Source organism: Nothobranchius furzeri, chromosome 13 (assembly GCF_043380555.1).
Source record: "Nothobranchius furzeri strain GRZ-AD chromosome 13, NfurGRZ-RIMD1, whole genome shotgun sequence".
NCBI lineage: Eukaryota > Metazoa > Chordata > Actinopteri > Cyprinodontiformes > Nothobranchiidae > Nothobranchius > Nothobranchius furzeri.
In genome coordinates, this window is record NC_091753.1 from 40,016,928 (window position 1) to 40,029,177 (window position 12,250).

Sequence of the window (12,250 nt, forward strand, 5' to 3'; positions counted from 1 at the left end):
TTTAATGATGAAAGAGATGACCTTCTTTTCCAAAGCACGTTCCTGCAAACCAGAAACTTAAACTTTTTAGGGGCACAGTTAGAAATTTAAGTCCCTTTTATATATGTTACTTGCAATAAAAAATCTAAATGACTGATTTATCTTATTGAACACTCTTATGAGGCGTTGCGATGATAAAAGCATGGTATCTATGCTTGCCTTTTCTGGAGCCTATATATAATGTTTATTTTCTGTTTATAACTGAGCAGCATTGATGTACCTCCTTAAAATAATCCCCTGATCAGTCTTCAAAATTAAGTTTACCATGATTATCTGGTGAAATATGTTGCCATAAATCAACTTTTTTTCCAGTATGTGTTGTGCGGCGATAGAAATCATCAGCGTGACCTTCCACGTGTTGATTATTGACGCAGGCAGAGGTTGGGCAGCCTCTCTGATAAGGAGGATCTTTATAAGTCAGACGAGATGAGAAGTGACTCCACAGACCCTCAGACTTTTGACAGAAATCTGCTCCTTCACCCGCTGGCTTTTTCCACTACTTCTGTGTAAGAGAAAGCAGGATTTTTTTAGCAAGTTTTCAGATTTGATTCCTGGGTTTTTGTGTTTTTGTGTGAAATTCTGAACTTTTTTTTCCTCATTTGTCTTTCCACAGAGATCAAAATGAATCTAAAAGTTGTGATCTTCATCATGTCTCTCTCACAAACTTTAGGTATTTCTCCTAAAACTGTAATTTTACAGACAATAGTCCTGCATCGTTTTCTTATATATTCTTGTTTTTCCTGTAGCATATCCTCTGCAGGAGGCAGCTTGGGTTGGCTCAGATTATAACCAGATTCACGAAAAGAAAGACCTCTCAAAAGATGTGCAGTAAGTCGACCAAACTGCAAATATTAAATCTGAAATTTTAAATGAACACGTATAGAACATCTTTGTAGTCTAATAGTTTTGCATGTGTCTTCCTACAGTAGGATTTACAAGAGCGCCATTGACAGCAGTGGTCTTTACCACCAACAAGACGATGACACCAAGAATCCTGTGGCAGCAGAGATGCAACGCAAACTCTTCATGGAGTCAGAGCGCCTGCGTGTGCGTCTGAGCCAGGAGCTGGCTGAACTGTGGGAGAGGCTGTCCCCATCTCCGGCCAATCTCAGCGCCACATTGGCCAGTATGAAGGAGCGCCTGACACCCCTCACACAGCAGCTCCAGACTTCCCTCAGCAGCAACACTCAGGATCTGTGCAGCCAGCTGAGTGTCTTCCTGCAGAGCCTGGAGGCAGCCGAGGGTCAGACAGAGGCAGGTTCAGCTCTCTATCAAGAAGCTTTTCACTGGATTCGTCAAACTCTGGACCACAGCAGCCTCCAGACGGCCAACATCATCGCTGACTTTCACACCATGGCCATAAACAAAGCCAAAAACCTGAAACGGGCTGGAACCTTTGAGGATGAGGATGAGGAGGAAAATAACTCAAAGATCTGGCAGGCAGTGAGCACCAAGTTGGGACAAGAAGTGAGTTCACTGAAAGAGGAGGCGCAGGCCCGGGTGGGGGCTCTGAAAGCACAGTTTGCAGCTCTGCTAGAATCCACTCAGCCCCTCAAGGCTGAAGTGGCAGGCAGCGTGGAACAGTTCTGCCAAAACGCAGCGCTGCAGAGCCAAGTGCTCCAGGCCCGGATGGAGAGGCTGTTTATCGGGGTGGAAGAGGAAGTCCTGGGGGCCTCCCCTCAATATCAGCCTCCATCTATGTCCACACAAGCTGGCTCTTTGCAGGAGGACTTCTCAATTAGACTTTCTGCTCTGATTCAGGACATTATGCACTCTGTGCAGTGATCTAAACATGCACTTCCCTCTTACTTTAACCACTGAACATATCTCCTAGCTTGTTTGTTCCATAGTGAAACACCCTGGTTGTAAATATTTCTGGATGAATGAGTTGAGAGGATTTATTATTTTCCATATTTTGTGTGAATTAGTGAGAAACCAATGTAAAAAGAGTTACTTTGGAAGTAAAAGGTGTTCATATGAATGCAAAAACAGTAGAAATGTATTTAATTTTAACTTTTGTATATTTTTGGGCCAGTTTAGAGTGTGAAAACCAACTGTTGGTAATATATGTATTAGAGAAAAGACACTCCATGTTTGATTTTGCCCAGTGTAAAAAACAAACATCTGTGTACAAAATTGCAGAAAATACAAGTAACAGATTACTTTATGCTATTACATTTCAGTCTCACCGTCTTTCTTCATTACAGAACCCCAAAAAGCAGCAATATAGAAAAAAATAAGATCCCGTTGATTGAATATTACTCCATTGATTGATTGTGGGGAGTTATTGCTGAGAAAATGTTCTTTGATATTTAGAGAAAATTTGCAAAAGCAGCATTAACCATTCAGTCAAGTGATCATCTCCCCCAGTAATACTTTTCTTCAGGGAAAACCAATCACCAGCCTTGCAGACACCACCCCGACCAGCAGGCCTGTGATGGTAAATTTATCCGTGCTTGATGCCAAGTTACTGCCTAAATAAAAATTAAAAAAAGCAGAAATTAGTGAAAAATAAGTCTGATCCTTCAGGATGTCAACGTGCATTTGGAGATTTTAAAGAGATTAAACATAAATGAATAAATAAAAACTCACTGTGTACACTTGTGACAGATGTGGCTTTAATGAAACAAAAGGATAAGGTATTACTCATCATGCTTAGTGAATAAATATGCGTGATAATAAAATTAACAAAAAACCAACCTTCTGCGGCAGTGTAAAGAGGTCCGACTGAGATCGTGGCCGTGTCACTGCTTTGTTCTCCAAAAGGAGTCAAAGACCTTTTTCTTTTGTTTTTACAAACCTGAAAAACATGCAGTTGGAGTTTGTAAATCACAACAATGTCAAAAAGCAGTAAGGATCTTTAAAGAGTGTGATTTCCTTTTAACTCATTAGCTTACAGACGTCAGCTGTTGGCACGAGCTGGGCTCACAGAGTCTCAGCATGCAGTGCAGGTAGATGGTGGATATCTCCTGGGCTCTGTCTTGAACGAAGCGGAAGGCTTCAAAGTTGAACTCAGCGGTGGCGGAAAGGCCGTTCAGTGTCACAGCTGTCTTTGTGTCTACTGTGCATCTGCGGCGGAGAGCCAAAATATATACGGATGGACTTTCCAACATTAAATAAATGTTACAATAAGGTTGCACAACTGATGAGGAGTGCCTTACCCAGTGAAGAAAGTGTACGCTACAGTCTGGGAACTGTTATAAGGAGAGGGAGTTGCAAAGCAGCGATCCAGCAGCACGTAGAAACTGGAAACAGGTGTGTAGAGTAAATGTAAACCTGTTATCACGTCTGTTCCCAGCCAGCACACGTAGGTGGGCTCCATGTGGAACAAGTATGGGCAAGCTGTATGGGTCCCAGAAGGGTTTGTCCACAGTTTCCATGGAGGCCCCATTGGGGTTAGCCCAGGAAGATTTTTGCCCACAATTCAAATCTTTGTTGGCAAACTCCTGTTGGGCCACCATGGGCTTGCCCATATACAGGTATATTCATATACAGGTATATTCTTCATGGGGCCTACCAGTGTGTGCTGGCTGAGGTTTTAAATGAAGATAAAAGTAATGAGATTTACTCACTTTCCTGTCAGATTAACAGTCTTCACCGCCACATAGACCTTCGTCCGCAGCTCGATTCCTTTCGAAGGCATGACTAATGGATACTTATAGTCAGAGTCCTAGAAAACAAAACAAAACACATGTAAAGGCTTGGTTTAGATTTTTGTTCAGATTTAACCAGATTTAGTTTGTTCCTACGTTAAAAATGCTCATTCTTAGCGCGTTAATGAAGGTTCCATTATTAGTGGTGGTCGCCACTGAGATGGAGGAGCTGAAAAGTTACAGGAAAAAAATGGAGTTAATAAAATTAACATGATGCTCAGTAGAGTTTTGTAAAGAACAACTACTCACGCAGCAATCCTTGTGTTGTTGAGGAGATATTCCAGGGGGTAGCGGCAGGAGAACTGGTAGTAGAGGTCTGTGGAGTAGCTGATGATCCCTACGTCTGATTGGAGCGTTTGAATGTACCCTGTGATTACAACTGACTGGATACTTAGAAAATTACTGAAGGGACCCGTGGGATCCGGGGCTTCGTCCACAATCTGAGCAGCAACGGACACAGAAAGTTTCACATTATTAATTCTTCAAATACGTGCTGTTTGATCTCCCCAGATATACAGTCGTTTCTGACCTGCAGAGACTGGTGACAGGGATTATCTTGACTGCTGTTAACAGGAAGGTGGAAACGGACGACTGGAGGGTCCAAACTGGTGTCGATAGAACCCAGGCAGTCCGTGTGGTCGTGGTTCCCGCCGAGCACCAGTTCTGAGGCGTTGAAGCCTGCCCACTGAGCCGTGCACGCGTTGACGTCTACGGTTATTATAGTGGTGCCACAGCCTACTGTCATATCAGAATTGTCTAAAAAATGGCAAAATATTTTTATCTAAATGATAAAGTTGCAAAATTATTTCTTGGAATTGGATAAAAAGTCTGCGTTTGACTCCAAACAATTCTCAGTTAACCAACCTGGGTTCCTGTTGTACACAGAGGAGCAGTTGTAAAGACAAAGAGCGGGCTGCAGGAGCACCGCCAACAGGGGGAGACAAAGAGAGAGAGACATTCTTTCAGATGAAGGCTCCCTCACTTCAGTTATCCCTGTCGATAAGAAGAAGGCAGAACTTCAACTCTTAAGTTCAATCAAACGCATTATCAAAAACGTTTAGATTTTTACTTTTTCTTTTATCTAATACAGAAAAGTCAATGAGATGCAGCTCTAGTCTTTTCAGAGTTCTGTTTGCTTTTCCTGAATGAAATTGAACTCATCATGTAGCTTATTAACATTTTCTTACTTAAATTAAACTGAGAATCCCGATAAGGAGGGTCTTACCTCGCTGGTATCTGAGTTGGTGTTTGTCACACAGTTGGGTGAGTAATATGACTTTTATAGTGGGTAGGACACCTAAAACCATGGCAGTGTGAATCATGAGCCCTCCCTTAGAATAAGTGTGTACTAGTACACACGCACACACACACACACACACACACACACACACACACAGAATGCACACACTCACACAAATGTACTTGTATGTGCTTAATGCTTGCACCCAGACCTAAACACTAAACCATCATTCTTAGATGATGGCTTCTTTCTATTGAAAAGGCTTTGTATGAGCACAGTGTTACAGATGTACTCTTTAGCTGTATTAACTGGCTGGGTGGAAGCACATGAGACAGTGTGCATGAGCGAAAACATTTTGTGCATGGAAACAAAAATGTCCAACATACTAAATAGGCCATTGCAGAAACATGTTTCAAATAGTTTAGTTCTCCATGAAATAACTTTAATTGCAAAATGCTAAATAAAAGTTCTGCAAATCTCCAAACAACAGTAAAAGTATTTTTGTGGTTTCTTCATATTAAAACAGTGATTCGTGTCTGGAGAGTAAACCACGTAAAGTGATCACAGTAACCACAAGCAAGCTCACCCAACCTTTGTTTCCTTTACCTGCTTGTCAAACTTTTCTCATGTTGTGTTCACAGAGCTGCAGAGCAGGTATTCTAACTTCCTGCAGGCCACAAGGGTTACAGCTCAACTGTGAACCTCTATTGTTCATCAGACATTTAGAATAATGATTGTGCCAAAGGGGCCGTGCCAAGTGAGAGGAGACATTTGTCACTTTATCCAAAAATGCGTCACTCTCTTGGAGTTTCCTCAGCCACACCTGATTTTACCTCCAGGTAGACGCTTGTTGGGAACAGTGCTTGATCACTGTGCAACGTGTTGATTATTGATGTTGATACTAAAAATAGCATCCATGAAAATAGACTCACTGTTTAAAATATTTGAGGATAGCAGAATCATTTAAAAACTGGATGGAGATGAGTCGTATTTAACAGTAAAAGTTTTGAAACCCAGAAACCTTTACGTCTAAAAGTGTTGAAGTTAGAGAAATGACCACTCAGTGGCCCTGCATGCTTTATTAGAAATGTATTTTAGCAGAAAACCAACAATTACTCAGTTTTTGTCTTCATTTACCCCCCAAAACAACATTAAACCACCAATTTGGATAGCAGAGTCATTAAGAGAGAAACAACTTCATGAAATCAGCAGCAAAGCTGTTAATCAGAGTCGGAGACTAGTTGGTTCAGAATCGCCACAGAACCTCACATCTCATAAAGATTTCATCTCAGCTTTGGTGATTACTGCTTTTTTTTTTTTTTAAAAAAACACTGACTGATTCATCTTAAACAGTTCAGGGGTGGCATGAATTGACATCAATTTATCCAGGTGATTATTTTATTGTTATTTTTAAAAAATTATTTCATGTAAAGGCTTGAGAAAAATATTTTTGTTGCACATGACAGTTTACATTTATTTTAAATGCAATTAAACAATTTTTGATAATTACGGTGGGTTCAGAAAGTATTTAGACCCCCATCTAGTTTCCACTTTTTGTTATATTGCAGCTGTTTGCAAAAATCAACTAAATTCTTTTTTTTTCTCATTAGCGCACACACAGCACTCCATATTGATGTTTAGGATGAAAAAACACATAATTTTAGAAATTTCTGCAGAGTTATCAAAAAGAAAAAGCGAAACAACACATGGTCCTCCTAAGAATTCAGACAATTAGCTGTGATACTCATATATTTAACTCAGGTGCTTTCTGTTGTTTCTCATCATCCTTAAGATGGTCTTACACCTTCACTGGAGTCCAGCTGTGTTTGATTATATTGACTGGACTTGATTAGGAAGGCCACACACCTGTCTATATAAGACCTTACAGCTCACAGTGCAGGTCAGAGCAAATGAGTCATGAGGCCAAAGGAACTACCTGAAGAGCTCAGAGACAGAATCGTGGCAAGGCACAGATCTGGCTAAGGTTACAGAAACATCTCTGCTGCACTTAAGACTCCTAAAATTGCAGTGGCCTCCATAATCCTTGAATGATAATGCCAATACCAGTTAATCTGAGGAGTTAAACACTCTTACTGCAGAGGGGATTAATAACCTACGGTAGCATTCTGTTTTCCATCTGGGATGTCTCAGTCTGCCTCTGATGGAGTTGTCCATGGTGTCCACAGTGGGTGAGAGGGTTTTTTGAGATGGAGGTCATGTTCCCCAGCACCTTCCTTTCACACATAAGAACTAAGCTAGCTTTGTGAACTAACTTGTTCAGACTCTTCCTTATGTAGCATGGTGGGTGTTGATACATATCATTAAATTATCAATACAATGTGATATTCCATATTAATATAAATTATCACTCTGATTTGCATTTGAATATTTGATTTAATATTACCTTAGATTCTCATGACTATTTAGGGAAACACACACTTCATATCAATTCAGACAGTCAGAATATAGTTTTTAAACATGGATTTAATTCTGTATTTCTAAACTAATTATTATACATGACAAATTATGAATGAAATGATGGAATGTAAACTAGATGTTTTGTAGCTAAACCTTGTTAAGTATCTGAGAGATCTTGTGATGTCTGGGTTGTAAAATCACTCTGATTGTATGGTTTGACAAGCTGTAGATTATTCATAAAACCATCACGCCCATGTGCAGGTCTACGATACCCATGTTGGATGACAGCTCTTGAGCGGTCCGAAGAAAAGGCAACAGATTGGGGATGTCTTGGTGGCTCCTGGAATATCAAAGAGTCAGCTCCCTTTGATTTCAGATATCACCGGCCATGAGATGCTACCAGGGCCTGCTAGTTAGACGTTCCACATCTGAGGTGTTGTAACATCTGGTACCACTCGCAAGCATTGCAGAGAGGCTTTGACCTTGACGTCAAAAGAGAGGATGGTACCAAGTGCTTTGCTCACCTGGTCGGCCGAACCGGGAGGCTGCTGAGAACTGGCTAGATCATGCAATATTCCATTTGCAACATCTGACTGGCGTCTGTTCTGTTGGGGCTTGAGAAAAGTTGGGCTGACATACCTGGCGCTGCAGTCTGGTTCCAGTACATTTCTTGCATGGTTTTGAATGTGAACACAGCTGATTTGTCTCGTTTCGTGATTACTCTTTCATGTAGAGACACTAAGGAAGGCTGGAAACATTTCAGCTGTTAGACTAAGGTGTTAAAAATACGAACGCACTTTGAGTAGATAGATTTTGCTTTTGGTTCTACAAATGGACACTGGGGGGTGCTAAAAGCAAGCCAAATCTGCCTAGTTCCCCTCTAAAGTATAAAGACTATTAAAACAGGTGCCTAAAATAACAGTGAAACATATTAAAGCACTAAAACAGGATGTAGCCATGGTACAAGATTACTGTATAAAACTAGGAAGCAATATAAAGGAAAACAGTTTCGAAAATATTGACCAAAAGAAATGTGTTCTGAGGCTAGATTTAAAACTTCCAAGTGAGGAGGCCAAACGCATAGAGGGGAAGTGCATTCCAGAGCTTTGGAGCAGCAAAGGCAAATGTCTGTTCCCAGCAGGATTTACATTTGTTTTTGGGGATGCAGAGCAGGTGATGGTTGGCTGAAAGTTGAGATCTGGAAGGGACAGTATCCATTCGGCACCAAAGAGGTTATTCTAAACATTTGGATTTCACTTTAAACTCAAGGGAATGACAATCACATCACTTTTAGCTTAGTCTGCTAAATTTGACTTTATCCATTCATTTTATCCTAATTTAGTCACCCGGGATTTTTGTTTGTCAAAATGTTGACAGTATTCTCAACCTGTGGGAAGGAGAGAGAGAGAGAGAGAGAGAGAGAGAGAGAGAGAGAGAGAGAGAGAGAGAGAGAGAGAGAGAGAGAGAGAGAGAGAGAGAGAGAGAGATTTTGTTTTCTCACCACTTGACAGGGAGGAGCCGATTAGGATCTGAAAGAAAGAAGATACGCTGAGAAGCTTGTCAGGAGAAGAAACTGTACTGTGTGGGCACACATCTAGCAAACACGCTAACCAGTGTGACTAATGACACCTCTGGGACTGAACATTGTGCATCACTTGGATTAATTATGTTCTTGGACTAGTTATGCCAAAACTTCAGAAGCTGCAGAGGAACTACTGTTTGTTCTGCCTGCAAGACAAAGCTTTTAAAAGTGTTATTTTTAAAACACAATTGCTTGTTTGAAAATAAATCCTTAAATATTGCATTTATTGAGGGGGAAGACAGTTGTTGCACCACTGATTTAATCAATTCTGTGGGATAAAAAATCTGTTTAAATATCAGAAAACTATTTCCATTTTTAGTTACATAATGTTGCACTTACAAATATTTAACTGTGCTGTCCCTGATGAGAAAACCTGTTCGGTGTAAAACATTTGTAGCCTATTTATTTTCACTAATCTGTTGCTGAAATGGGGAAGAACACAAAACATGACTTAACATCATTCAAACAAAAGACAAATATACTAACAACTGTTAATGAAAGTTACTTTGTAATTTTTGCTACATTATCTACAACTTTAGGCTTTTATAAGTGGAATTGAAGACATAGGGCCTAAAAATTTATCCAAAGCAATGAATGGGGAGAATGGCCCTAAAAACTGTCCTCTTCTCCAAATTGCTTATTTTCTTCTTTATAGGATGGAGTCAATGTGACAAACACAATACAAAGTGCTACAGACTCAATGTTTTTATTGACTTTATACAAACAAGGAAGGGAATTGGCACACTCCACTGGCAACAAGTAGAAACTACACAGAGGCTCTGGTAAACCAGGTAGGGAACATTTTAGCCTCTGTAGCTCAATTACTCTAAAAAAAATCCTAATCGTTCTTTTTGTACTTTTGGAATTTTTATTTAATAGGAAAAGAGGGATGGAGAGGAGAAGGAAAAGAGGACACAACATTTATAAAGGTACAGTAAATGTTTAGCAGAATCACTTCCCTGTAAATTATTTCAAAATAAAACTCTGATACATTTTGGAGTTTTGTGTTTATGTTTATGTTTATTTGGCAGACGCTTTTACCCAAAGCGACTTACAATTTATAACCTATAGGGCATGTTGTGATCTGTGGGGGAAACCGGAGTACCCGGAGGAAACCCACGCATGCATGGGGAGAACACGCAACTCCACGCAGAAAGGCCGCAGCTGAGTTTCAAACCTGCGACCTTCGTGCTGCGAGGCAACAGTGCTAACAACTGCGCCACCATGCAGCCAAGGAGTTAGCAACTACTCTCATTAGTTTGATAAAAGCGCAATTAAAATCTTAATTTTAGAGGAACAAGGTCGTTTTGGCTCGCTTTTAGCACCCCCTAGTGACCGTTTGTAGAACCAAAAGCAAAAACTTTCTCCTTGTTATGCGTTTGTCTTTTTAACACTTTAATCTTACAGCTGAAATGTCTCCCCAGCCTTCCTTAGTGTCTACAGGAATGAATCCTGAATTAAACAAACCAGCTGTGTTCATGATCTAAAACATGCAGGAAACGTGCTGGAAGCAGAATGCAGCGCCAAGTATGTCAGCGCAGTTTTTCTAAGTCCCAACAGAGTGGCTGCCAGTCTGAAGTTGCAAGTGGAATTTTCTGGCCAAAGAAATTGATCTAATGTATTTTCACTGTAAAACAGTTAGTCGCGTTGTCTTTCAAATTAATAAGCGTATAACATACAGGTGGCCAATTCTTACAGAAAATATATATTTTGCTAATATTACAGTCAAGGTTGAATATGGTCTGTATTTAGGTTGGACTGCTTTAACAAATATACATTTTCTATTGGAAAATTAGTAAAGCTTGTGAATAAGAATTATTTGGAAATGTGTTTCTTCTACCTTCTTTTGTTATTTGATATGTAGTTATTAAATTTTCCCTTTAAACCACATATTTACAATATTTTACATGTAATTTAAAAGTATCATCCATCTGATTAAACAAATGTATCCACATTAATCAGCTGTTGTGACTAGACATTTACCATACTTTTATTTGTAATTTTTTAGCAGTTTATGCATTTATTGTGAAAATCATGTCATGTGAGCCATGCCTTTCATGTTTAAAGCAAAATATGAACCTTTTAAAACAAAAAATCAATGTCTATCAAAATCTGAGTGTGTTCATTGGATGCAGTTGGGTACTTATTGGTATTCAATAATAACTAATCATTTTATATCTGACATGTTTGATTATGAACTGTATGTCTGTGCTGGTTAAATTTTGTTATTACTAAATAACTGTATTTTATATTTTATATTGATTTTATATTAATAACTTAATTTAATTAAAGAGTAAAATCCCTCTACCATGGATTCATCTTGCTGCCACCAGAGGGCGCATGGTCTGATAAGCATCACTGCAGCCCTGAACTCTTGGTCCGTGAAACCATTTAGAAGAGAACATTTCTACCTCTTAATCTCACTGAGGCTGAAAATCCCAATATAAGATTTTGTCTTTTTGCTAATATATAAATATTAGGGTTAGAAGAGGAGGAGGAAACTCGTGAACTAAGAGATTATTTGTCGCCCTCCAGTGGGGTCAAGCTGTGACTGCACATTAGTTGTGTTAAACGATTTAGAGGACATTTCATTTTGTATATTACGCAAAAAATAAATAATATTTTTTGTACTTTTAGGAATATTTTATTACTTAAAACCAGGAGGAGGAGAACAAAGAGTAGAGGACCATACGTTTTTAAAGTTACAATAGTTAGTAGAAACACTTCCTGTTAAATCTTCCAAAATAAAACTCTGTGGCTGTTTTACGTTAGTGTTGGGAGAGAGAGAGAGTGAGAGAGTGAGTGAGAGAGAGAGAGAGAGAGAGAGAGAGAGAGAGAGAGAGAGAGAGAGAGAGAGAGACCAAAATTAAAAAAATAACTTTTGCTTAGGGTCCTGCTCAAATGTGCTCAGAGAGATTTATTCTGTTGTGTTCAGACAGTTTATTTCTAACAATAAATATATTTAACAGACATATTTATGGTCCTAAAATCAACCGTTTACCCTGTTTTTGTCCTGTTTTCCATGACAGCTCCGTGTGACCTTGTGAAGCTATCAGGATGATGACAGATGCTGGTTTGTTTTAATGCAGTGCGCATGATAGTCGCGGACAAAGAGTTCTATTCAGTCCATAATAAAGTTACTAAAAGGAAAAATGGGATTTTAGGAGATTTAATCTTTCACACTCAGTTCTACTTTAATGTTGGTTTAGTGTAACAGAAAAAAAACTTTTTTCTCTCTTTCTATGTAAAATGTTGGATTTTCTGAAGTTTCCTGAAACAGCCGCAAAACCTCTGCTGCTGCCACATCCGACCCACTTT

General features: G+C 39.4%; 2 protein-coding genes across 2 annotated transcripts; one reads left to right on the plus strand and one right to left on the minus strand.

Moving 5' to 3' along the window:
• Positions 1-34: 34 nt before the first annotated feature.
• On the plus strand, positions 35-2,642 carry zgc:162608 (apolipoprotein A-IV). Its single transcript, XM_015951526.3, has 4 exons — positions 35-545; positions 653-709; positions 786-867; positions 966-2,642. Exons 2-4 carry the CDS (start codon positions 661-663, stop codon positions 1,822-1,824), a joined length of 990 nt encoding a protein of 329 aa, XP_015807012.1. The 5' UTR covers positions 35-545; positions 653-660; the 3' UTR covers positions 1,825-2,642.
• On the minus strand, positions 2,286-4,939 carry LOC107380333 (zona pellucida-like domain-containing protein 1). Its single transcript, XM_015951525.3, has 11 exons — positions 4,918-4,939; positions 4,557-4,685; positions 4,222-4,448; positions 3,942-4,132; positions 3,789-3,861; positions 3,612-3,709; positions 3,201-3,284; positions 2,937-3,108; positions 2,740-2,839; positions 2,632-2,655; positions 2,286-2,513 (listed from the first exon to the last, which is right to left on the minus strand). The coding sequence occupies exons 2-11, from the start codon at positions 4,648-4,650 to the stop codon at positions 2,422-2,424; spliced, it is 1,155 nt and encodes a 384-aa protein (XP_015807011.2). The 5' UTR covers positions 4,651-4,685; positions 4,918-4,939; the 3' UTR covers positions 2,286-2,421.
• Between the last annotated feature and the right edge of the window lie 7,311 nt (positions 4,940-12,250).